The sequence below is a fragment of the Pogoniulus pusillus genome, chromosome 1 (assembly GCF_015220805.1).
Source record: "Pogoniulus pusillus isolate bPogPus1 chromosome 1, bPogPus1.pri, whole genome shotgun sequence".
NCBI lineage: Eukaryota > Metazoa > Chordata > Aves > Piciformes > Lybiidae > Pogoniulus > Pogoniulus pusillus.
In genome coordinates, this window is record NC_087264.1 from 32,085,991 (window position 1) to 32,113,320 (window position 27,330).

A 27,330-nucleotide genomic window follows, 5' to 3' on the forward strand; every position below is an offset into this window, starting at 1 on the left:
TTAGAGTCGTAGAATCATAGAATTGTCAGGGCTGGAAGGGACCTCAAGGATCATTAATTTCCAAACCACCACCACGGGCAGGGACACCTCACACTAGATCAGGTTGCTCAGAGCTGCATCAAGCCTGGCCATAAAGACCCCCAGGGACGAGGCGTCCACCACCTCCCTGGGCAACCTGTTCCAGTGTCTCACCACCCTCATGCTGAAGAACTTCTTCCTAACATCTCACCTGAATTTACTCACTTCTAGGCTGTGAGCTGTTTTTCCCCAATTTCAATGCCCCAAGCACATGGCTGAGAAACATTTCAGATGAGCCCTGAAAATAAAGTTAGGTGCTTTTCTTTTTTATATTCTCATCTTTCAGAGAAGGGAGAGCTCAGCTTTCTGGAATAGAAAGTTCTTCAATCTCCCAGGACAAGAGGGCAATTTAAGCTTCCCAGAGCAACCTTCAGAGCAGTGCTAGTTGGACTGTCATGGCTTTCCAGGAGATTCATAAGGGAATCCCAGGTTGGAAGGGAGCTCAAGGATCATACAGTCCAGCCTTTCACGGTAAGGATATACTTCGAACAAGAGTGCCCAGCACACTGTCAAGCTGGGCCTTGAAACTGTCTAATCAGCTAAGATCATCAATAGCAATGACCTTCATAGCCTGGATTTACCTTCAGAAGATACAACCTTAATGTCTCAATGATTGAAGGAACGGAACATCTTCCTTATGAAGCCAGGCTGAGGGAGCTGGGGCTTGGAGCTTGGAGCAGAGGAGCCTGAGGGCTGCCCTCATTGCTGCTGCTAAAGATGTGCAGGGCGGTGTCAGCTGGATGCAGCCAGGCTCTGCTCAGGGATGGCCAAGGACAGGACAAGGGGCACTGGGAGCAAGCTGAAGCAGAGGAGGTGCCATGGGAACAGGAGGGAAAACTTCTTCTCTGTGATGGTGTTGGACCCATGGAGCAGACTGCCCAGAGAGGTTGTGGAGTCTTTTTCTCTGGAGACTTTCCAAACCCACCTGGCTGTGTTCCCATGTGACCTATTCTAGGTGATCCTGCTCTGGAGGGGAACTGGACTGGATGATCTCTGGAGGGCACTCCCATTCCATGATCCTCACTTACTATATTCCAGGGACACAGCATTTAAACAGTTTATGATGCACAAATGCTGCAAAGCAGAGTGAGGAAGATGGAATTTCCACACAGCAGTACCACTGATATGGAAGAAAGCAGGGGAGCTGTGAACAGGGAAGGATTCAAACTTATCAGGAAAATATTCCAATGGAGGAAAGTCCAAAAAGCAAGTTCTTTAATTTGTGGTTCTGCACAGCAATCTCCGAGACAAACGAGCCTCTGAACCAGTTTGGAAAATGTCACGTTGCAAAGCCTGCAGATTGCTTAAATGTTTATTAAAATGGACCAAAAGCCAAAACTCTCTGGGTAAAATAAATACTTTGTCTTTGCTAAGTAACAATATTTGTGAGCAAAACACTAAACTATAATTTTCATGTGTCAAACACAGTAACATTTTCAAGATTAAATGTTGGAGGTGGACATCTTCCTATTTACAAGCTGCTCATTAAGACCATTTACCTCACGTTAGCTAACAAAAAGACTGAACAGTCTGAAAGTTTGCTCCATGCCTAAAAGAAAAACAACAGAAAAAAACCTCTTTTTTTTTTCTTTTTTTTTCACCATCACTTAACAAAAAGCAGAACCATATTTGTGTTATCTAGGAGAACGTAGTGTTATAAATACAGCTGGTTTTCATCTACCAGCATGGAAATACTAAACATGCTGCCATTCAGGAGGGGTTTAATAGATGGGTCTATCTAAGCAACAGTAGGATCTAGCAGAGGATGGCAGGAGCTGTCAGCATTCTTTTTTTTTGGTTCTTTTTCTTTTTCATTGGGACTTATTCAGGACCTTTGTCTTCATCGGAGAAGTGCGGGACAGACTTCTTTGCGACGACGTTATCCAGGCGTTGTCCTTGCAGGTAGGGGTTCACACTCTGGAAGAGTTTAAAGTTAGTTATGCTTGTTAGAAACAAGGAAGCATATAAAGGGGAACTGGGGTGAGTGGATCAGAGAATTGTGGAGTCACTTAGGATGGAAGGGACCTCACAGGTCATCTGCTCCAACCCTCCCCACCAAGGGCAGGGACACCTCACAGCTAGACTCAGCTGCTCAAGGACTCATCCAGCCTGGCCTTCAACACCCCCAGGCAGGAGGCAGCCACAGCCTCCCTGGGCAGCCTGTTCCAGAGTCTCACCACCCTCCTACTGAAGAACTTCTTCCTCAGCTCCAGCCTAACCCTGTTCTGCCTCAGCTTCAAACCAATCCCCCTTGTCCTGTCTCTAGACACCCTGATGAGAAGTCCCTCTGCAGCCTTCCTGCAGGACCCCTTCCAGTACTGGCAGGCAGCTCTAAGGTCTCACTGAATATATTTTTATATTTCTTACCTGTCATATATTGGGAAAACAAAAAAAACCACAACCAGTTGCTCCCAGGGAGTGTATCTGGAAGTCAGTCAGTGTTCTGCTGTCTGATTTTTTGTCTGCAAGAATCTAATCCAATACACTGAAAAGAATTCAAGTGGGGGAGGACTGTTGAGAAGATAGGGCAGAAACACTGAATGTTAGCAGTTGGAAGGGCCCTCCAGAGATCATCCAGTCCAACCTCCCTGCCAGAGCAGAGCCACCCAGGTCAGGTCACACAGGAAAGCATCCAGGTGGGTTTTGAAGGTCTCCAGAGAAGGAGACTTCACAACCTCTCTGGGCAGCCTGCTGCAGGAATCCAGCGCCCAGTCTTTAGTTCAGACTATCGTTTGGCTCCACTCCTCCTTTCCTTGGCTCAGCAGAGAGGCATCAGCAGATCTAACTCCCTGATTCTTCAGGCAGAACTTGTTAGAGAGATTCAGGTGAGCTGTAGCTTAATCAGGTGAGCTCTAAATTAACCACTGACCTCTGCTGGGAGACAACTTAAGTACCACAACACCATTTAGGACCAACAGCTCTTCTCCAGCCTATCTGCCCTCCAGGAAACTCCTCCTTGCTTCCTCTCTTGATGCTGAGATAAAAAGTGGCTGGCACAGCAGCTAGAGCCAAGCAAGGTTTTGACATAGGAAATGGCTCTCCTACCACAGCCAGGACAAGGGAATGCTGGAAAGGAGATCCCCAGAGAAGGTCTCACCAGAGAGGGTCTAACTTCACTCCGTGCCATGTAAGTAGCACAACATCAGCCTGAAGATGAATAGATCCTGCCTCAAAAAAAAGATTACAGTAATGTAGAAAGCCTATGCTTGAATTCTATCATTTGCCTTCACTCTACTTGCAGATACCAAGCAGCTGAGTGGAGCTTCAGGATTGTTATTTACACCTCCTTTCTGGCCTTCTATCCTGTCAGTGGAAACCAAATCCAAATGCACACTTTCTCCTTCACAGATAGAGACAGAAATTCTAGCATGCTGCTTTCTTGATGCCAACAAAAACTGTTTGCCTAAGGACAAACTGGGGAGGAATGCAAATTTTCCAGTATCTCCTGATCCTTGTCAGGCTGCACCACAGAAATTACTTTTCTGGAGGTATTGCTGTGCTCTTCTCACCAAAATGTAGGAGGCTCAGAACTACACAAAAGGAAATAAACCCAACACGAAAATGAGCTGTTTTGATAAAGGGCTTGAAATCTTCCTTTTCATATATCCCAATGTTTGTCAAATCCCTGGAAGAAGATTTAGGGTTTGTCCCTCTTCAAGTTTAAGACTCTTGGGTTTGTACAGATCTGTTAGATGCTGTTTGTCAAACTGAATCCCAGCTCAGAGAGGCCTCTTTCCTATATTTTAATTGTTTGTGGCTTTTATTTGTTTGCTTTTCTGGGGGGAGTTGGGCTTTGGGATTTGGTTTTGGGGTTGTCTGTTTGTGGAGGTTTTTAGGAGTGTTTTGCCTGCAAGTGGCAATAGCCAAATATGAGGCACCCAGAAATGAGTGTGGCACAACCTCTGAAAATAAAGCTACCACTAATGCTTGAGGTTGTTGAAAGTAAGACACATGTAAGTGATTTGTTTGTGTGTGTTTAAATTCCCTTTAATGTCAACTTAGCAAAAATTGGGCTGCCCTAGAAACTTCTAGGAATTACTTGAAGATTCTTAGGAAGATTAATTGGCTTTTTGTTTGTTGGGAGTTGTTTGTTTGGGTGTGGGGTTTGGGGTTTGTTTGAGTGGTGGTTTGCTACTTTTTGAAATAAGAGTAGAAGGGAATGAGAATACAGAAAACTTTGAATCCTTTTCAACCAGCAGAAGAATTATGCAAAACAGAATACAAAATGTTTGGCTGCTTTAAATAATGAATAGAATCATCGATGGGTCTGGGTTGGGAGTGACCTCCAAAGGTCATCTAGTCCAACCCCCTCTGCAGTCAGCAGGGACATCCTCAACCAGATCAAGTTGCCCAGAGTCTTGTTGAGCCTCACAGTGAATATCTCCAGGGATGAGGCCTCAACTACGTCCCTGGGCAACCTGTTTCGCCTTTTACAGCTGTGCTGAATCCAAAGCAGTTTGGACCCCAGGTACCTTTGTGCACAGCTCCAAGGGCTGGGCAATGTGACTGAGGGATTACAGAAGCACTCCTGTCAGAGTCAGGCTATTAGACTCTGGGCAGGGCATAGAAATCTAAACAAGGGGAGAACTGCTCCTTAAATTAGGTCACTGGAGGCTTCCTTCTCTTGCACTGCAAAGGCTGTAAAAAGCTACCAGACCTTCAGTTGTGTATAATGGTTATAAAATCATTGGATGGCTTAGGTTGGAAGGGACCTCAGAGCTCATCTGCTCCAACCTCCCCACCATGGACAGGGACACCTCACAATTAGCCTCAAGGCTCAAGGACTCATTGAACCTGGTCTTCAACACCCCCAGGCAGGAGGCAGCCACAGCCTCCCTGGGCAGCCTATGCCTGAGTCTCACCAACCTCCTACTGTAGAACTTCTTCCTCAGTACCAGCCTAACCCTGTTCTGACTCAGCTTCAAACCATTCCCCCTTGTCCTGTCTCTAGACACCCAGAGGAAAAGTCCCTCTGCAGCCTTCCTGCAGGATCCCTTCAGCTATTGGCAGGCAGCTCTAAGGTTCCCCTAGAGTCTTCTCCAGGCTGCACATCCCCAGCTCCCTCAGCCTGTCCTCATGGCAGAGCTGATCCAGCCCTCAGATCATCTTTGTGGCCTTCTCTGGACTCTCCCCAGCAGCTCTGTGTCCTCCTCCTGCTGGAGACACCAGCACTGGAGGCAGGATTGGAGGTGAGGTCTGAGCTCAGCCAAGGGGCAGAATCCCCTCTCCTGCCCACACTTCTCTGTCTGCCACCCAGCACACAGCTGCCTGCTGGGCTGCATGAGGGCACTGCTGGCTCCTGGGGAGCTTCTCAGCAACTAATGCCCCCAGGTTTCTTTCTTCAGAGCCACTCTCTACCCACCATGGATTTGTCCCTGGGATTGGCCTGATCCAGCTGCAGGACCTTGCAACTTGGACTTGTTGAACCTCATTCAGCTGGCAGTGACCCACATGATGTACCTGTATGCTCACTGCCTGTTACAGATGCACAGATAAGCAGGTGCTCTGCACACCTACAATACATGCAAATAAAGAGGTGATATGCAGAGGTTTGTAGGCTCCAGCAGTTCTTGTGTGACTGTCCCACTACAGCTTCAGATAGACATAACCAGGTTACTCTCCATGGACATCCCAATTCTCTGACCCCAAAGACCAACCTGTTACAGAAGTTGTCCTCCTTAAACTCCCTGTCTGTTTAGGAAGGCATGGAGAAGGGTCAGAGACTGAAGAACGCAGGAGGGGAATGGAGTGGGCTTTTTGCCTCCTGGCAAAACACACTCTGCTGGTGCCAGCCCTAGGTTACCCTTCTGACAGTCAAGGGAAATGCTGAACTGGTCATTACAGCAGCAGTGTCATTACTCTCAAAACAGTGAAATACTTTAAACAATGATGAATTCACCAGTAAGTGCCATATCCACGCTAAGAAAACAAACCTGCTGCAAAGTAAGAAACTGAAGCTTCATCTCCAGAATTCTGGACTAGCCCTGCCCACGTGGCTGTCACCTCTCTCCACTCATTATGCCTTTTGTATTTGAACACATCAGTCAGCATGGAGACAGAAAATGTGGTGGTTTGCTTTGGTGCTGTTTTTTTTCTTCCTGATGCATGTATTGCATTAATCCTTAAACTTGCTGGTGTAGACGTTAATAAATATTCCATACAAGTATTTCCAGAGTAAATGCTACTCAGAGCTAAAATCAGGTGCCTAGCCTTATTTTCTTTTCCACTAACAAACTTGATAAGTAAATGTAAGCAGGGGGAGATATTAAGCTCAAGAGAGCTCATTAACTTCTGACTGAACAGTGTTTATTAGAAGTGATGTGTGAATTGGTAAGAAATCAACTTACATTTTCTCTTTCCAGCAAGGACCTTCAGTTTTGAGAGATAAATAAATGTGTAAGTAAATCATCTTCACTTAATGCTTCAGTTATTTTAAGCCACATTGCCTTCATTTACAACATAAACTGCACTGCTGTATTTGGAAAAGCTACTTTCTGGCAGAGAGCTACACCTTTTTATCTTCTTGTAAGAAAAAAAATATATACAGGCAGCTAAGTATAACCACAGGGCTGGAAGGGACCTCAAAGGATCATCCAGTTCCAACCCCTCTGCCATGGGCAGGGACACCTCACACTAGATCAGGTTGCTCAGAGCCACATCCAGCCTGGCCTTAAAGACCTCCAGGGATGAGGCTTCCACCACCTCCCTGGGCAACCTGTTCCAGTGACTCATCACCCTCAAGGGGAAGAACTTCTTCCTAAGGTCTAATCTAAAGCTGCCCTCCCCTAGCATGGATCCACTCCCCTCAGTCCTATCACTATCTGACACCCTAAAAAGTCCCTCCCCAGCTTTGTTGTAGTCCTCTTCAGATACTGGAAGGCCACAATAAGGTCTCCTCAGAGTCTTCTCCAGTCTGAAGACTTCAACCCTGCCTGAAAATGATTTTTTGATAAAGGAAAGGCTGACACAGGTTGTTTAGCCTGGAGAAAAGGAGGCTCAGGGCACACCTCATTACTGTCTACAACTACCTGAAGGGAGGCTGTAGCCAGCTGGGGGTTGGCAGCCAGCAATAGAACAAGGGGACACAGTCTCAAGTTGTGCCAGGGCAGGTCTAGGCTGGATGTTAGGAGGAAGTTGTTGGCAGAGAGAGTGATTGGCATTGGAATGGGCTGCCCAGGGAGGTGGTGGAGTTGCCGACCCTGGAGGTGTTGAAGAGAAGACTGGATGAGGCACTTAGTGCCATGGTCTAGTTGACTGGCTAGGGCTGGGGGATAGGTTGGACTGGATGATCTTGGAGGTCTCTTCCAACCTGCTTGATTCTATGACTCATGTTTCCCTCTCGAATCTATTCAGCATCGACCTAGACCTCTCCTCATTTTCACAGGGTTTCAGAGTCAGTACCCCTATTTTAACCTCTTCTTTGTCAGATCCCTGAACTGTGAAACTTCTATAGTTCGTTTAATGATAGTGGTGATGAGAGACAACACCACAATTATTGTTAGACCTAAAAACATTCCCTACTTGAAGGCCCCCGTCTACGGACCGGTTTTGTTTTGTTGTGACATCTTATTTGTCTGTATACACTTGAATTCCAAGCCTTTCCCTCTATAAATTTGCAATAGGAAGAAGCTGAGTCTTATGGTTCCCAATGTACAGGATCCTAATTAATTGCTAGGTAATTTTGAATATGCTAATTTTCCATATATGCAGTGGAATCCCTCTGGAGCCTTCCATGGTTGATTCCTTCCTACTCTTAGAGTTCAATCCTTTCCAATTTCTGCAGTTTCCTGGGGTTTTCCCATGAGGTCCAATTCCCATGAGGTTGGTAGAAGAGACCAACCCCCACCTGGCTACAACCTCCCTTCAGGTAGTTGCAGACAGCAATGAGATTCCCCCCTGAGCCTCCTCTTCTCCAGGCTAAACACCCTCAGCCTCTCCTCATAGCGTTTGTGTTCCAGGCCTCTCACCAGCTTTGTTGCCCTTCTCTGGACACGTTCCAGCATCTCAACATCTCTCTTGAATTGAGGGGCTCAGAACTGGACACAGGACTCAAGGTGTAGCCTGACCAGTGCTGAATCAATAAATGGAAAAAGAATAGAGGGGACTGTGATAAACAAGGGTATGATTCACGTTAAGATAACACCAAAGGGGAGATGTGCCTCCCTAAGAGAGGGCTGTAGCGCAGGAACTAGTGGGGTTGTGCCACCTGTAGGGGAGGGGAACTCGTGTGGCTGGGTTCTATTGCTCGTGCACCAGGGCTCAGCTGGGAGGACACATAGAGGAGGACATTGGTTTTAATCTCCAGCAACCACCAGAGAGACCTGGGGAACCGCCAGCAGCGCAGAGGATGCAGGCGCAGGGGAGGCCTCTGATGCAGCAAGAATTCCCAGAACTCATTTAGGTAATTCCAACAAACCTGGTGAGCTATGCATAAGCTGCATGTATGAATGGGAGAGGCTGCTGAGCACTCGTTGCACGAGTTGGCAAAGTGAAGACTCCCCTCGTGCCCAGTGCTGCTTGCTGGGCTTTAACAAACACATTTCACATTGTCTTTGGTACGAATTGGCTTGTGCCTAAGATCATAGAATCAACCAGGTTGGAAGAGATCTCCAAGATCATTCAGTCCAACCTAGCACCCAGCCCTAGCCAGTCAACTAGACCATGGCACTAAGTGCCTCATCCAGGCTTTTCTTGAACACCTCCAGGGACGGTGCCTCCACCACCTCCCTGGGCAGTCCATTCCAATGCCAATCACTCTCTCTGTGAAGAACTTCCTCCTAACATCCAGCCTATACTTTCCCCAGCACAACTTGAGACTGTGTCCCCTTGTTCTATTGCTGGTTGCCTGGGAGAAGAGGCCACCCCCCACCTGGCTACAGCCTCCCTTCAGGTAGTTGTAGACAGCAATGAGGTCACCCCTGAGCCTCCTCTTCTCTAGGCTAAACAACCCCAGCTCCCTCAGCCTCTCCTCATAGGGTTTGTGTTCCAGGCCCCTCACCAGCTTCGTTGCCCTTCTCTGGACATGTTCCAGCACCTCAACATCTCTCTTGAATTGAGGGGCCCACAACTGGACACAGTACTCAAGGTGTGGCCTGACCAGTGCTGAGTACAGAGGAATAATAACCTCCCTTGTCCTACTGGCCACACTGTTCCTGATGCAAGATCATTGATAACACTACCAAAAACAAAGGGAGATGATGGTGGATGTCCAGCACTCCCCTGTGTCAGGGATGAGAACTCATTCACCTGAGATTTTCAAGCAAGAGGGACACAGGGTTTAATCTGAGGTAAACCTAAGTACGGGAATCAAATCACCTGAGCTGAAGAACCAATCCCTCTCCCATTTACCCTGCATTCATGCAGAGCAGGAATTCATTTGACCAACACTTTTTAGTAGGAAGCTTCAGTTCTGTTTCAAAGACACTTAAATATTTTTAAATGGGTTTTGTGCAAGCAGGATGAGTTTCAAACCACAGAGAAAGTAAAGTTTTTCAATTAATGTTGTGCACTTAGGTGCAGCTATTGAAAGCAAGAAGTTATTTAAAGAAGCACCTCTTGTAAGCAAGCCTTGATGCCAGCTGCAGCAGCTGGGCACAGAGCTGCTTTACACTAACTCTTCATTTCAATGCCATGATTTCAGTTCTTACAAACACTCAAGATGATACAAGGGCTAGAAAATGTTCTGATAGTTACCCTCTTTCTTCTTTTTGGACCACCATTAATCTTCTCAAAGAGTAAATTCTTGCTCTGGAAGGGTAAAAAACAAAACCAGAGTCACCAAATTCATTAGGTTTCCTTTAAGATACTTCTTGTGCCGTTAAACATGAGCAAGTTGAGAGTGGTCTGTAGTTTTACAGGAAAGACAAAGCACAAATAAACATTTGGTTATTCCTAACAGTACTTCAGAAGCAGTCACAGGGGGCTGGAGGACTTCTGCTATGAGGACAGGCTGAAGGAGCTGGGGGTGTTCAAGCCTGCAGAAGAGAAGGCTCCAGGCAGACCTAACAGCAGCCTGCCAGTGCCTGAAGGGGCTACAAGAAGGCTGCAGAGGGACTGTTTGCAAAGGCCTGCAGGGACAGGATGAGGGCAGTGGTTTGAAATGAGAGCGAAAATTGAGATTGGATGGGAGGAACAAGTTGTGCACCATTCTATAATTCTATGAATTTAAAACCCAGTAGTTTTCCACTATGTTGTTATCCATATTCAGACTCATTGCCTGAACTTGTGCTTCAGATACCTACTGGTACAGTGATATAGACTGAATTGTCAAATGGTTTGGATTGAAAGGGACCTCCAAAGGTCATCCAGTCTAACCCTCTCTGCAGTCAGCAGGGACATCCTTCACTAGAGCAGGAGCTTTGTCTAGCCTCACTTTAAATATCTCCAAGGATGGGGCCTCAACCACATCCCTGGGCAACCTGTTAAAGTGTTCCAGCACCATCATGGTGCAGAACTTGTTCCTCACGTCCAATCTCAATCATTTCAAACCGTTGCCCTTGTCCTGTCCCTGCAGGCCTTTGCACACAGTCTCTCTGCAGCCTTCTTGTAGCCCTTTCAGGTCTTGGCAGGCTGCTATGAGGTCCCCCTAGAGCCTTCTCCAGGCTGCACAATCCCAGCTCCCTCAGCCTTTCCCTTTACGTTATACATCCTATAAACACATAGATACTAAAAAAAGAGAGGCACAAAAACATAAGGGGAAAAAAAAGACAAAGAAGAATGGGAGGGAGATGAAGCAGGAATCCTGCCTCTGGTGCATCTTTTCATGTATCTGAGGTGACACAAGAATGGGAGTAAAAACTAAAAATACTTGCTTTACAAGGAGTTTTCTAATTCCTTTTAAGACCAGCAATCGGCATCCTTCCTACTGCTCTGTTGTCTTTGCTTATTCCCTTCCAGATATCAACACTTCCCAGTGCAAAACCCTGCTGAAAGGAGTTCAGTGCCAACTCTTCCTTTTGTTTAAGTAGTGCCCTCAATAAAAGTTTCTGAAACCCATTTGGTCTGTAACAACTTTAAATGGCAAACCTTTCAAAAAGTGCCAAAAGCATCTTGGCAGAAGAGAAAGTTATGATTGGGGAGGGGGGAGAGGGGGGGGGAAGAAAAAGAAAACAAACACAGCACCAAAAAAACCCCTTCCAAACCCCTCTGACCATAGTTTGCAGAAGTGCATCCACATATTGTTGTGTTTCATACAAGCAGTGGATTCTAATCCAGCCTGGAATAACGCACACATGCTCAACACATTTTGTTTCCATTGTGGATTATGAAGAAAAACAAACCTAAGACCCTAACCTGAAAATGGAAGGGGGAGAAGAATTAGCTATATAAAAGCAGGGGACTGTATAAACAGGGCCATTAATTCTGCTATAAACAACCCAGCTAACGCTGCCTGTATAAATAGAAAAGTGTAACTCTAGCGCGAGAGCAGCTCACCAAACACTTCGACCCTCTCTGCAAGCCTCCATAGGAGAAAAAACAAACATCTTCAAGTGCTACACTGAAATCTGCCAAAATTGTCTGGTTTGTACTTCTCAAGTTCATTAAACCCCAAATTCACAAGGCCTAATCTCTTGCCCAACCTCAGTTATTTTCGTCTGAGCGGTGCCAAGAAGGAACGGAGCTGAGGCTGGCCAAGGGAGACATTCTTGGCTTGGTCATTTGTGCAAGCTCACTTCAGGGAAAACTTCAATTTCACATTTTAAAGGAACCCAGGGTTGTGTAAATTACTCTCTTTAGGAAACAGAGCACCACCAAAAAATCTCTGTTTCATCTTATGCTTTTCACCAGAGGTAAAGCATTGCTGCTCAAGTGAGAATTCCCTTACCATGGGAGCAGATGTTTCTGTCCTTCCTTACAACTGAACTGGTCCTGCTCAGGAAGATCCTGGTTTGTTTAGTCTGTTTGGGAACGTTTTAAGACCATAACTATTACTTAAGCATTATGTGGAGTGCACAGCAGCTGAGGTTATGGAGCACACATCAGGAGTCTGCTTGCAGGGGAACAGCAGTGCTGAAAGTATGTTCCACTCTGTAAGGGCCTGAGCTCAGCAGCCACCAAAGCTTGCCCATGAAGGGCTCACCACCTCCTCATCTCTCACCCAGGAGTTGTTAGGAATGATGGCACAGAGCTTCTCCAGCTGAAGGCAAACCTCATATGGAGATGTGGTACTCATGAAGTGCTGCTTTCAGTGTAGTCCCTGCACCCTCCCATCTCCTTAGACAAGGGTGCTACAGGTTGCAATTTGGATGGGAAAAACTCAGGAGCTAAAATGCTTACAACCAACTAACTGAGGCCACAGAGATCTTAGATCTTTGCCCTTAGATCTTTCAAATTGCACTAGAACTTCTTTAAGCCAGCAGTAATCAGCAGACTGCACAGTTATTAGGCAAAAACTGGAAAGAAAAATTGCATTAGCAAGGTTCTGCCTTCCAGGATTGCTCTTTATTTTTCCCAGTCACTTTACAGCCTTATCAGGAGCATCAAGCATGACAACTGCTGTTACCCTAGGCCAGTTACACAGAATTAAACAATCTCTACTGTCTAAAATTGAAGGAGACCAGACCTGTAATAACCCATCCTAGTAAACACCATTGCTGTGTAGATACTTGCCTAAAAGTAAAGAAGGATGACCATTAGATCTGGAGCTGGAATGAAAGAACAGCTGAGTGCCTAGCTTCAGGTTTGCATTAAAACCTCCTGAGGAGGAGTTCAGCTTTGTTGAATACTTGAATTTCTGCTTCCCATTTGCCTTTGTGCTCTCTTGGATCCCTCTACTGTGGCTGATAAGCAAAACTGGCATTATTTCTACCTTCAGAGCAAGATTGCTTCAACAAAAGAAGTGTTGCTGAAAAGAATGGCTTTAAAGTTTCTACATGTGCTGCTAGTGGTGTCAGAGAACACAACTGGCCTTGCCTCCTCTCTTTAACCTTTACACGTGGTAGTAGTTAAAACTTTGGGTTTCAATAAATAACAACTTGCATGTCAGTAGCTTTTATATCTCTATTGGAAAGTGCATATTGTAAATTATTTGTGTGCAAGTCTTTCTGCATGCCAGCAGCACTTCTCCAGACCATTTAAAGGAGCCAAATTGCAAGACACAGAAAAGACTCAGATGGAAAGTGTCTCATAGAGTCATAGAATCACCCAGGTTGGAAGGGACCACTAAAGATTATCCAGTTCAAGCCTCTGCAGTCAGCAGTGACATCCTCCACTAGATCAGGTTGCTCACAGCCCTGTCAAGCCTCACCTCGAGTATCTCCAGGTATGGGTCCTCAACCACCTCTTTGGGCAATCTGTTGCAGTGTTCCAGAACCCTCCTGGTGCAGAACTTATTCCTCATATCTAATCTCAATCTGCTCTGCTCTCATTTCAAACCATTGCCCTTACCCTGTCACTGGAGGCCTTTGCAAACAGTCTCTCTCCACCCTCCTTGCAGTTGTCTCAAACCTAAAAAAAATGATTTGTCTTTCCTACCCCAGACTCTGTCTTCCATTATCTTTATATTTCTATCTTCATGTGTATTTGCAGCATTTATTCATACTACTTAGCATCCAGGTGAAATCGCCCTCTCTGCTGGATCAGACAGTTTCCAGACCACTTTTAGCCTTATCCAAGAGGTTTGCTCTTCACAGGGTTCTGCAGAGGTCCCACAGCTTTGCAAGCATGAGAGTCTGTCACCAAAACAAAGCAAGCAACCTGTTCCTTTCCCACTCTTCATGCACAAGCAGGTCTTGTCTTTTTGTTTTCCTGACCTGCTAATGTAGTTTGGGTTTTACTGTGGTTACGCCAAGGAATGCAGGCTGGCTCTCTGAAAGGACACGGCAGTGGGAACTGTGACACTGCCTCCAGTGCTGCGTGGCAGGAAAAGGCAGGGGAGAAGCTTTCCTGAGAGCTGGGAGCACACAGGCCAGCTTGGCTGGGTCCAGGAGACTCACTGGCTCCGAGGGCTCCAGACGGTGCTGACAGCTCAGTGCCTGCACTGCACGCTGGAAACACACAGCCATGGGGCAGCTGTGCCCAAGGTCTTCCATGGGAGAAGCAGAAGCAGACTGCTGGTGGGCAGAGAGGCTGCTGGAGGCTGGAGACAGGGGAAGGATGAGGACGCATGCACTTGGCCACAGCCAGCTGTGTCAGTCGCTTATGATCTCATCTAGGCGACAGCAAGTCACCTGAAAGATCTGGTCACAGAACCACAGAATATTAGAGGCTGCAAGGGACCTCCAAAGATCATCCAGTCCAACCTCTCTACCCTGCAGGGTAGTCTGCAGAGAAACACACCCAGGTGGGTTTGGAAAGTCTCCAGAGAAGGAGACTCCACAAACTCTCTGGGCAATCTGCTCCAGGGCTCAGGCACCCTCACTGTAGAGAAGCTTCTCCTCATCTTGAGGTGAAACCTTCTCTGTTGCAGTTTGTAGCTGTTGCTCCTTGTCTTATTGCTGCTGACCACCAAAAAGAGATTGGCCCCAGCCACCTGACACCCACCCCTCAGATATCTGTACACATTGATCAGATCCCCTCTCAGCCTTCTCTTCTCCAGACTAACCAGCCCCAGGGCTCTCAGTCTCTCTCTGTGGGGCAGATGCTCAAGTCCCCCAGTCATCCTCGTGGCTCTCCGCTGGACTCTCTCCAGCAAGCTCTTGTCTCTCCTGGTCTGGGAAGCCCCAAACTGGACAAAGTATTCCAGGTGTGGTCTCACTAGGGCAGAGCAGAGGGGGAGAAGGATCAACTTCCTCTCTCTTTCATAAAGCCTCCAACAGCCGGTTTTGAGAGTGCTCTTCTGCTCCCATCGTTTTCCCCAGTGAGATAAAAGTACCCAAGGCAGCCACAAAGCCAGATACTGCTGCATTTATCATTGCAATGTGTAGCTACACACAGCGAGGGGGCGACTGGGGCCCTTCTCCTGGATCTCAGCAGAACATTTGCTGATGCACATTACCAGCTGCTTCATCTCTAATTAAAAATATCTGGAGCTGGCTACACTGCAGCTAGATACAAGCCCTGTTTAGTACCTAGCAGTCTGTTTTATTCCATGTGTGAGCAGTTTTTTTCCCCCTGAATTTGTACTGATGGATGGAGATATGAAAAAAAGGGTCAGGATTCCCTCCTGATTGCCTATCATTTGTTAAGCATATATGTTGCTGATGACAAAGCAGTATGCATGCTGGAGGCTGAAATATTGCTGTGGGCCAAAGATGCTTGATCCCGAACTATTGCTAGAGGCCAAAGATTGACAGAAGTGCTCCTCTCATCCTCAGAATGGTCTTATGAAAGTAAATTACTTAGGGATAATAAGCAAACTAACAGCATTATTTGGCACAAATAAGCAAGCTCACCATCTGGTGTTTTTAAAATGAGAATCCTTTGATGGTAATTACTTAGAATGCAACAAGAGTTTCCAAAATTTGGATTTCTGGCATGATTCTCCCTAAAAATTTAGCACTGGCATAAGTAATTAAGACAATAAATCTTCCATTGGTTTGATTACAAATGATGAATCATTGTCTCACAATTAGAGCAGGAGGAGAGGCTGCCAGACGTGGCCATTTATCGATATATGCTCCCAGAGCACTGGTTTAGGGCAAGCCTAAGTGAAGTGTTAGAACAATGCAAAATGAGATTTCATGATCTGCTCGAGGAGCATAAATTATGGTCACTGTTATTGTTTTCCTGGCGCCTGGAGATGGATTTGGGATTGGCCATTTAACTGATGTAATCTAAGATTAAGCAGCAGAGCTCTCTTTGGAGCCTCTACCCTGCAGAAATAGTCTAGATGGAGTGATTCAAACCCCTATGTGCTCACAGCAAGACTTCTGCCCTCACCACAGCTTGCTGCATTTTGTATGTGCCATGTGTAAAAGAGGTTCTTAATGCCATATGGTGCACAACCTGAACAGAGGAAAAAGGAACAGCAAGCCTTTAGGCAGAGAGAGCAAGTTGTCTGGATGTAGATTTGTAAGGTGCTTAAGCTCTGGTGCACTCCATTTTTTGGGCATCTGAGCAGCTGAACAGTAAAGGGTCACTGAACCTGGATAATCTTGCAGTTATTTTCTCAAGTATGTAAGTAGCTGGACACAACCTGGATTATCTTTCAGTTGTCTTCAGTACCTAAGTAGCTGAACTCAACCTGTATTAATCACAGAACCACAGAATGTTAGGGGCTGAAGGGACCTCAAAAGATCATCCAGTCCAATCCCCCCTGCCCGAGCAGGATCACCTATGCCAGGTTGTCTTTAGCATCTAAATAGCTGACTTGAACCTTCATAATCTTTCAAATTAGGGCCTTGGTATATTTTGTTTACATGTCCACTCCAGTTTGAAATGTGCTTTGTTGCATTTGTCAAGCACATGCACAGTTGTCATGCACTGGGACAAGTAATAAGACAAGGATCTCTCCTTGCTATTATTTAGGTCTTTTTCATCAAGCACAGACATAATTTCTACCTTTTTAAGAACAAGTTCACCCTTCTAAGGAGTTTCCCTCACTGGTTTCACATTATCCCATGCAGCAAGCACTAATAGCCAGTTTGACAAGCAACTGTACTCACCCACTTGCCCACGTTGGGATAGTCATGCTCTGGATCAAAGAGGTGTTGGTGCAGCTGGTACACCCTGCTGAACTCTGCTGTGTCAGGGGTGTTCTCCAGACAGCCATCATCAGCTGCAAAAGCAGGTTAGAAAGCACTGAGTGCTGATGAGGTTTGATATGCACAAGCTCATAGAACGGCTCGGGTTGGAAGGGACCTCAGGGATCATCTGCTCCAACCTCCCCACCATGGATGCTTGTGCAGGCAGTGTCACACCAAGGATAATACCCTTTTAAAACTTGGCTTTTTAACCAAAATTAGTCATCTGCAGATTAAACAAAGACTCAGCAGCTTGAGGCTGGAGCAGTTCTTTGGGTAGAGTAAGGCCCTGGAGCTTCCTCTGCTTTGGCAGCACTAACAGCCTGCAGTCCAAGGTCCCCTGATGTACCCAAGGGAAGCCAACTTACCACATGGGGCATGACACTGGGCAGCTGCACAGCTGCATCTGCCAGGAGAGAAGCACTTGCAGAGGGCACACTTGTGGACCTCCCTTTCTGTCCCTGTGTGACCACCAGGTAAAAGTATCTTTTCCCCTCAGGTGTGAGCAACAGCAAAGACTTCACTTCATCTTCTTTTGATCTGAGGAGGTTATTCTAAGCCAAACAGATCCTGCTTTCTTCTTTTTCTCTCTTTAGAATGAGGGGGGAAATGTTGCTAATAGGAAACAGGCAAGCTTAGTGGCTAGCTAACTCAGAACCCACTTACAAATGATTCCAGTCTCAGCAGGCACAGGGGCATTTCAAGAGACAAGCAGGTGACAACAGCCATGGGGTAGACCTTCTCAAAGCCTCTATACCCCTTTTGGTGGAAAACAGTACTACCAGCTAGGCACATGTGTGTTCTCTGTGACTGCTAACTCAAAAGTCTTCAAGCTCAAGTGCTTCAGGCTCTTGTATTCCTGCTCTGGAATGTGTGGGAGACACTCTAGGCAGTGACTGGAAAAATTGTTTTCCATTAAGCCAGTCCACAGACTTGATTGAGGAAGGCCTCCAGTGATTTGTATGCATGATGCAGTCACCACTTGAATGTCCATTTAAGGCTCTGCATAACATTTCACTCTAATCCTGGCAGATAGCATCTTCCCTCGCAGTGTACCAAGGATAGAGCCATTTATCTGAGCAGTCTGCACTTCTCTGTCTACAGACCTGACTCTGTTAGCTTGGTTAACAACTTTTACTTCACCTAACAAAGAAAAATTGAAGGGATTTCCAAAGGCACTTCCCTGGATGCCAGGTTTTTAATTTATCTAATCACTACCAGAAGATTAAGAGGCAAGTACTGAAGACAGAAGGTCTATGGACGCTTGTGTGTGAGAACACCAAACCCCATCATTTGCAGCTTGTCAGACAACAGCTACATGGGACAGGTTGGAGATGGGGGCCAGAGCCAAGTGCATGAGGTTCAACATCCAAGTTGCAAGGTCCTGCAGGTGGATCAGGCCAATCCCAGGCACAAATCCATGGTGGGTGCAGAGTGGGTTGAGAGCAGCTCTGAAGAAAGAAACTTGGGGGCATTAGTTGCTGAGGAGCTCCCCTGAAGCCAGCAGTGCCCTCATGCAGCCCAGCAGGCAGCTGTGTTCTGGGTGGCAGACAGAGTGTGGGCAGGAGAGGGGATTCTGCCCCTTGGCTGAACTCAGACCTCACCTCCAATCCTGCCTCCAGTGCTGCTGTCCCCAGTAGGAGGAGGACACAGAGCTGCTGGGGAGAGTCCAGAGGAGGCCACAAAGATGATCCAAGGGCTGGAGCAGCTCTGCTGTGAGGACAGGCTGAGGGAGCTGGGGGTGTGCAGCCAGGAGAAGAGAAAGCTCCAGGGGAACCTTACAGTTGCCTGCCAATAGCTGAAGGGACCCTGCAGGAAGGCTGCAGAGGGACTTTTCATCAGGGTATCTAGAGACAGGACAAGGGGCAATGGTTTGAAGCTGAGGCAGAGCAGGGTTAGAGTGGAGCTGAGGAAGAAGTTCTTCAGTAGGAGGGTGGTGAGACTCTGGAACAGGCTGCCCAGGGAGGCTGTGGCTGCCTCCTGCCTGGGGGTGTTGAAGGCCAGGCTGGCTGAGTCCTTGAGCAGCTGAATCTAGCTGAGAGGTGTCCCTGCCCATGGTGGGGAGGTAAATGGTTGGAAAAACTTTTAGTGACAATGTTTTTCCGATCAATTCTAAACTCTGTTTGGTGGTGCCCAGTGACAGGACAAGGAACAACAGGGATAGTTTAAAACAGTACAGGCAACTGGTTTGCATTGTCCAAATAACATAAAAGAAGACTAAACAGCAAAAAATTTCAAAGGATCTTTTAGCTCACAAATAAAGAGAGAGGAAGAGAGTGCTCATTGCCAGTCCCAGCTCCAAAGGCAGCCCATGGGTGTTTTACTCCTGCTTTCAGCACTGGAAATCATTCCTCGGCTCAAATAACAGGAAGAAGATCAATTCCCTTTGTGCAAGTCTGTATCATGCACACGTAGAGCTGCTTCAGAGATCTCTCAGCATGGCTTGGTGCATGCATGGCTGCAAGCCGAGGCGCTGCTCCTGCACTCCAAAGCTGCTTCTCTGCCAGAGGCAGTCTGTGTGCCATGTGCCAGCCTATGGCCATGGAGCTCTCCACCTCTTGGCACAGATGCACCCTTAGTGAGCTATAAAGCCACATGGCCCAGGGCCGAGGTATCTTAAATATTGACTCATGGTCTGAGTTGGAGATCAGGGCAGACAGTTTCATTCCTCTTGGCATAATTAAAGTCTCTAAAGGAAGGGTAAATCTCAGCTGCACAGAATGATAACTTTTTTTTTTGCAGGGATCAGCCTAAAAATGAACTCACTCAAGGGCAAGGCTCTATCACAAATCTATCTTCTACTCCTGGGTCAGGATGATTTCCTCCACCTGACGTTCTCTAGAAGTCATATAGCAGTACAGAAGGAGCATATGTTAAAAAGAAACAACCAACATTCTCATCTAAACCACCTGTTCAGCAGCTCTGCTCCTGGGGTACAGAGTGCAAGACAGCAGCCACTGCTGATCAGCTGCTGTGCTGCCCACCACAGCACTGAGGGCTGGAAGAGGCACAAGGCAGACTGCAGCAGTTACCTGTTTTTCCAAGAGGGCAAGGATTTGGAGGGTCAGGATATCCTTGATCTTCACTGAAATCCTTTGGCACGTTATCTCCCGTCAGCTCAGCCACGATGTTTGGGATGTTGCCATAAGGACCCAAGTGCTGGAGCCCCTCGTGTGCACCACCTAGCAAGGACAATTTAAACACAAGTGTCAGAGCTTCAGCTGCTGCAAGTAAGCCAGACTTAGATTGAAAATAGATATATCTGTAATTGTTATGGAGACAGATCCAAGTTTAGATTTCAAATGTCTCTTTTAGAAACACAGCCCTGAGACCTACAGCAGATAAGTTAGACAATGACAAATTAAAGTAGGAAACAAAATCAGCCACTTCCTATTAATCTTTGTTAAAAAAATAATCTTATGTAAGTTCTAGGTAGGAAAACGCAAATAAAAAGAAACAGGAGACAGTAATGGAGCTTCACACATTTACTGCATAATCATTGTAGGTCACAGGCTGGACTTGATGATCTCAGAGGTCTATTCCAACCTCAATAATTCTGTGATTCCCTGATCTTCAGGATCTGCTGGAGACAGTCCAGCAGAGAGCTACGAGGACGACTGGGGGACTTGAGCATCTGCCCCACAGAGAGAGACTGAGGGCCCTGGGGCTATCTAGTCTGGAGAAGAGAAGGCTGAGAGGGGATCTGATCAATGTGTACAAATACCTGAGGGGTGGGTGTCAAGTACCTGGGGCCAATCTCTTTTTGGTGGTCTGCAGCAATAAGACAGGGAGCAACAGCTACAAAGTGCAACAGAGAAGGTTTCACCTCAACACGAGGAGAAACTTCTTTATGGTGAGGGTGCCAGAGCCCTGGAACAGATTGCCCAGAGAGCTTGTGGAGTCTCCTTCTCTGGAGACTTTGCAAACTCACCTGGATGTGTTCCTGTGTGAACTACCATAGGTGATCCTGCTTGGCAGGGCTATTGGACTGGATGATCTCTGGAGGTCACTTCCAAGCTCTAAAGTTCTCACCATAGAGAAGTATCTCCTCATGTTGAGGTGGAACCTCCTGTATTCTAGTTTGTCCCTGTTGTTCCTTTTCCTATCACTGGGCACCACCAGAGTTTGGCACCTTCATCTTGACATCCACCCCTCAGGTATTGAGAGACCTGATCGGATTCCCTCACAGCCTTCTCTTCTCCAGGCTAAACAGCCTCAGGGCTTTCAGTCTCTCTCTGTGGGGGAGATGCTCAAGTCCCCCAGTCATCCTGGTAGCTCTGCACTGGACTCTGCAGCAGATCCCTGTCTCTCCTGGACTGGAGAGCCCAAAACTGGACACCGTATTCCAGACGTGGTCTCAGGAGGGCAGAGCAGACTTTTCCCGATGCCCCCCACGCTGCCATTGGCTGTCCTGGCCACAAGGGCACACTGCAGTCCATGCAGAACTTGCTGCCCACCAGCACTCCAAGGCCTTTCTCCACGGAGCTGCTTTGCAGCAGGGCAACCCCCAACCTGTGCTAGTGCCTGTTGTTATTCCTCCCCAGAGGCAGGACCCTGCACTCGTCCTTCTGTGGTTAGCACAGGTACAGTGCTGGGCTTCCTGCTCTCGGGCAGGCACACACAGCCTGCATGTGCTGCAAGCTTCTTCCACACTTCCCAGCTCGGGTACCTTGCCTTCAACAAGCAGGCTCTGCCACTAGAGCTTTGGGAACCAACCTCTTGCCATTGCCTGTCTCTCTACAGAGATTTCTCTGCTCCAGATCTCTTCTGCATGCATTATTGGCCAAATGCATCTACAAGCTCAAGCCCAGCTGCTTGCAGCGTTTTCCAAATGCTATCGGGCAGAATTCTCTGGAATTTCACCTAAATAAGAAATTAGTCACAAGCCTGCTCTTCCCCCCCTCCTTCACCCTCAGACAGCCACCACACGCACTGCAGCACCAGCTAATGGGCTTATGTGACAGCAGAGCAGCGTTTGTTTAAAACCCTGCATAGAGAAGGCTAAAAGCATTCAGTTAACACTGAAAACTCCAACAACAGAGGAGAGCAAAAGGAATTTGAACGGTTGGAAAATGTTGAGTTCAAGATCGAACACAGACACACAGCACAATGACCACAATAGCACCACACAGCCTGAGTTTCAATTTCTACACCTTTCATAGGCCCAGAAAATTGGAATAAAGGTTCTGAACATGAAAGCTGCTCTGGGAAGAAAAAAAAAAGTCAAGTCAAGTATTCCTGTCCCAACTTACAAACACTACAAACTTACATCATCTTTGACACAGCTAAGCACTGTGGCTAACATCATCACTTTCAAAACACAAGGCAGGCTAGGCAGATGATTTATTCCTTTCTACATTGACAAGTGGTGGTCGAGTCGAATTCTCTGTATTTGGTAAATAATCAGTGGGAAACTGGTGTTCTATTACCAGAAGCAAGATAGCCTGGAGGTATAGATATTTCAATTCCATTTGCATGAGGGACTTTGATCATAGAATCATCATCGAGTCATAGAACAGCTTAGGCTGGAAGGGAGGTCAGAGCTCATCACCTTCAACCTCCCCACCATGGGCAAGGACACCTCTCAAATAGACTCAGCTGCTCAAGGACTCATCCAGCCTGGCCTTCAATGCCCCCAGGCAGGAGGCAGCCACAGCCTCCCTGGGCAGCCTTTTCCAGTCTCTCCAACCTCACAGTGAAAAACTTCTTCCTTAGCTCCAGTCTAACCCTGCTCTGCCTCAGCTTCAAACCATTGCCCCTTGTCCTGTCTCTAGACACCCTGATGAAAAGTCCCTCTGCAGCCTTCCTGCAGGATCACTTCAGGTACTGGCAGGCAGCAACAAGATCACTCCCGAGTCTTCTCTTCTCCAGGCTGAACACCCCCAATTCTCTCAGCCTGTACTCACAGCAGAGCTGCTCCAGTCCCTGGATCATCTTCATGGCTCTCCTCTGGACTCACACACTAAGACCTTTATTATGCTTTGACAGTCTATAGTCAACACAAAGATGATGCCTGCAAGGACTGCACAGATCCACAATAATGCTATGGTGGTGAGGTTAAAAAAACCTCTAGAAGTTTAACATACCTTTTTAATTCTAATGCCACTTAAACCAACATCTAATACAGAGCATAAACTATTTCTTCTGTGCTGAGCTCCTTCCCACAAAGATCGATTGCATTCATGTACTTCAAAGCATCAGGTTCTGATTGTGCTGTGAGCCCCAGGTCACAGGATGACAGGGTGTTAGGAGTTGGAAGGGCCCTCCATAGATCGAGTCCAATGCCCCTTCCAGAGAAGAGCCATAGAATCTAGTGCAGGTCACACAGGAACACATCCAGGCAGGGCTGGAAAGATCCACACTATCAATAGGTCTTTGAACATCCTGTTCACTATGGCACAACCCCTTAGATAGCAGGAGACCTGCCCTTGCATGTGGTGCAGACCTCTTGGCACCAAAGTTCCATCCATAAAGAAAACAGAGGTACTTAGCAGGCTCCAGTGTGCTCTATATATATACATGGGAGTTTCAACTGCCTGCCAAGAATTCCCTTGCCTGAGTGCAAACCAATCTTTTTATATTAATATAAAGCATTGTTGCCTTTAAGTATAAACGTCCAAGATCATTTCAGGGTTTCTCCTTTCCTTCCCAAAGAGCCAGAGACAATAGCACCTGCTCCAGCGCCACCATTTAGCACACTGGAGAGATTTAATAGTATTAGCAAAGCTCATTCTTTATAGGCTCTGATAAACACTGCTCTCAGGAGAGGCTGCAGTGATAAAAATGAAATGCTGTGAACACAGCAGATGGGGGGCAGGGTATCTGCATACAGCAATACACAAGCTGCATTGCTTTGAGCGTTGTAAAGTTACTGATCTCAACACACATAGGAGGATTAAACACACAGCGGCCACCAAGTCAAGATGCTGTGATACATACACCCATCCAAAGCTCCAAAACCAGCACATGTTGGGTCCCTTGAAGCAAAGGCTGACAAAGACATGAACTGCTGGTTATTGAGTAACGTCATCATTTCCTGCCCAGGGGAAGCAGGAGCCACACCACTGTTCAACTGCTTGAAACTGGACTAGAAAAAATGCAGAGAAATTGTACAAAGAACACCCTTGGACTGAGAAAGGATGGGATGAATAAACCCACCTGGACTGCTGTGTCCACCTCTGGTGCCCTCAACACCAGAAGGACATGGACCTGATGGAGAGGGTCCAGAGGAGGCACACAAAGATGACCTGGAACACCTCTGCTATGAGGACAGGCTGAGGGAGCTGGGGCTGTGCAGTCTGGAGAAGAGAAGGTTCCAGGCAGACCTAATAGCAGCCTGCCAGGACCTGAATGCAGACTACAAGAAGGCTGTAGAGGGCCTGCAAGGACAGGACAAAGGCAATGGTTTGAAATGAGAGCAGAGCAGACTGAGACTGGATATGAGGAACAAGTTCTGCACCAACAGAGTGCTGCAACACTGCAACAGGTTGCATGGGAAGGCAGTTGAGGCTTCATCCCTGGAAACATTCCAGGTCAGACTGGACAAGGTTGTGAGCAATCTGATCTAGTGGAGGATGTCCCTGCTGCCTTCAGGGGAGTTGGACTGAATGACCTTTGGAGGTCTCTTACAACTTAAACCATTCTTTAAGCTCAGGCACAGCAGGGTTAGACTGAAGCTGAGGAAGAAGTTCTTCAGTAGGAGGGTGGTGAGACTCTGGAGTTGGCTGCCTCCTCCCCGGGGTTGTTGAAGGCCAGGATGGATGAACAGCCTTGAACAGCTCAGTCTAGTTGAGAGATGTTCCTCCCCATGGTGGTGAGCTTGGAGCAGATGAGCTCTGAGGTCCCTTCCAACCTGAGCCCTTCAAGCATTCTGTTTTTCTCATCCCTCCTCAATTCCTGTAACAAGAACTGGCTTTTGCCTGCCAAGTAGTAGCAAAAATAACTCACAACCCAACAACTCTCACACACAAAACCTCCACAACTCACTCCTCAAACCCATCAGTTCCCTCTCACATGCAGGATTTCTGTGTGAGTGGGTTGTGATTTCACATCCCTACAGGATGATCTTTGTGTCTTCTAGACAGAGATGAGTGTTGTCAGAGGTTAAGTTTTGGGTTTCATATATGAAACCACCTTCTAACACTGGTCTTGAACTGTTGCAGTGTGGAAAACAATCCCTCTCCTCTTTCCTGGAATCCTGGAAAACCTTGAATCATCTCCCCATCTGCTGCTATCATCTTAATTAGAGCTCTCTGGAACGACATAAAATTTAAAATGCACACACTTGAGCTAATTTCTCTGTAGGGGAAACCCTGTTAGTGGAGGGGGAGAACAACACAACCTCTCTGTTCTTAGAGAGAAAACAAAACAAAGCAAGGAGAAGACACCAAAAGCAGTCGGTTTCCTGCCAGCACTGAATGCTCCCCTGACCAAACACATCCAATGGAAGTGCTGTCAGTCCACTCCAGCTCCAGCTGCTGCTGCCTATCTGTTGGTAGAGCACAACTGAAGCAGATCTGCTCTCCGAAGCAATCCTCCACATCAAATAGCAACAGGTAATGCTGCTGCCCCAAAGAGTGATTTTTAAGAAGGTAAGAATGGATTTTCCAAAGTATAAAATGGTAACAAAGAAAAGAACAAGTCTGCCTTTCCAGTCTGATTGGAACAGTTTCCCCTATCGTGGTGCAGACAGGATGATCCCACTGCCAGATTCAGAACTGAGGTGATGTGGTGAGTCTCAGCAAGCAGATACAGCATGAAATGGGTTGGGAGAACATAAATTCCAGACCCCACATTAAAGCCCTTTATTCAGAGGGCCATGCTAGGCACCTAGTTTTCACACCACAGAATCACAGAATGTGAGGGATTGGAAGGGACTTCCAGAGATCATCCAGTCCAACCCTCCTGCCAGAGCAGCATCACCTAGGACAGGTCACACAGGAACACATCCAGGCAGGTCTCTAGAGAAGGAGACTCCACAATCCCCCTGGGCAGCCTGCTCCAGGGCTCTATCACCCTCACCATGAAGAAGTATCTCCTCTTGCACTGCACGAAGCCCTCCCCAGATGCAGAAAGGATTCAGTCCCTGACTGTACCTTTTGCAGTCTTGAGCTGTACAACTCCCAGCAAATGTAAGGTGCAAGGGAAACTGACTATACCTTACCCAGGTTGTATAACCCTTCTGAGGGAATAAAGAGATGCTTACCAAAGAGGCAATCCACACATTCACAGAATGTTAGGGGTTGGAAGGGACCTCAGAAGACCACCCAGTCCAAACCCTCTGCCAGAGGAGGATCATCCAGAGTAGGTCACACAGGAACACATCCAGGTGGGTCTTGAATATCTCCAGAGAGAGAGACTCCACAACTTCTCTGGCACCCTCACAGTGACAAACGTTTACCTCATGTTTCCATGGAACTCCCTGTGCTCCAACTTCCACCCATTGCCCCTTGTCCTGTCATGGGCATCACCCAGCAGAGCCTGACTCTATCCTCTGGGCACTCACCCTTTAGATAGTCATACACATTGATGAGGTTTCATCTTTGCTGCTTTACCACATCTTCTGTTAATCTAAACATGGTAACTGGGAAAAGTCTCCAGACCATTTCCTCCCAGATTTTCCTTGCAGCGTGACAGCTTTGCACTTTCATCCCCAGTCACCTTGCTGTCTCTGCCTGTGCTGTGTTGTCACATCCAAAAGCAGTGCCTCACCCCTAAGCAAAGGCAAGCCTGGCAGAATGCTCTCTGGTGCTATGGTATCTTAAAATGGGACATCAACCAAAATCTTCTTTCTTCTGTGGAAATATAGAATGGTTCAGGTCGGAAGGAACCTTCAAAGGTCATCCAGTCCAACCCCGCTGCTGTCAGCAGGGACACCTTCCACTAGAACAGGTTGCTCAGAGCCCCACTCAAATGGATCCTGAATGTTTGCAGGGATGGGGCTCCTACCACCTCTCTAGGCTGTTTCAGTGTTTCACCACTCTCGTTTAAGTTTTATTTCCTTTATTACCTGCGAGACTCTGCTGATTAATTCAAACTGTCAAATTCTGAATGCAGAACACTGTATTTCCTTCTTCTCCAGGGATGGGGCCCCAGCCAGCTCCCTGGGCAGCCTGTTCCATAGTTCCACAGTTCCACCACCCTCACGGTGCAAAACTTGTTCCTCGCATCCAATCTCAATCTGCTCTGCTCTCATTTCAAACCACCCTGTCCCTGCAGGCCTTTGCAAACTGTCCTTCTGCAGCCTTCTTGTAGCCCCTTCAGGTACTCTCAGGCTCCTATTAGGTCCCTCTGGAGCCTTCTCTTCTCCAGGCTGCACAACCCCAGCTCCCTCAGCCTGTCCTCGTAGCAGAGCTGCTCATTTTCCTTGCCTTCTCTAACATCACCAAAAGCTTTACAGTCCCAGTGCCATTTCCCCTGTACATCTGCTGTCTTCTCCTGAGAGTCCTGTCCTGGCTGCTGAGGTTAATTTAAGACCAGCACATGAGAAGCACTGCAAACATTACGAATTATCAGACTCTCTCTCCTCCACAGAAGCCGTTAAATAAAGGACTAGGGAAGGAGAAAGAGCTTATGACAACCAAGCATGGAAAAATGCAAACCTAGCCAACTTCTTCAGCCACTCAAGAGC

At 47.1% G+C, this 27,330-nt stretch overlaps 1 protein-coding gene across 1 annotated transcript in view; it reads right to left on the minus strand.

Annotated features, from left to right (window-relative positions):
- Positions 1–1,271: 1,271 nt before the first annotated feature.
- The window catches only part of ARHGAP11A (Rho GTPase activating protein 11A), a 52,500-nt gene continuing 26,441 nt past the window's right edge, over positions 1,272–27,330 (minus strand). The window contains exons 17-20 of the mRNA XM_064151505.1: positions 19,733–19,882; positions 16,623–16,735; positions 9,772–9,825; positions 1,272–1,995 (exon numbers count right to left, since the gene is read on the minus strand). Of these exons, the coding sequence (XP_064007575.1) occupies positions 1,900–1,995; positions 9,772–9,825; positions 16,623–16,735; positions 19,733–19,882 (413 nt within the window). The 3' untranslated portion in view covers positions 1,272–1,899. The remainder of the gene's footprint in view (positions 1,996–9,771; positions 9,826–16,622; positions 16,736–19,732; positions 19,883–27,330) is intronic.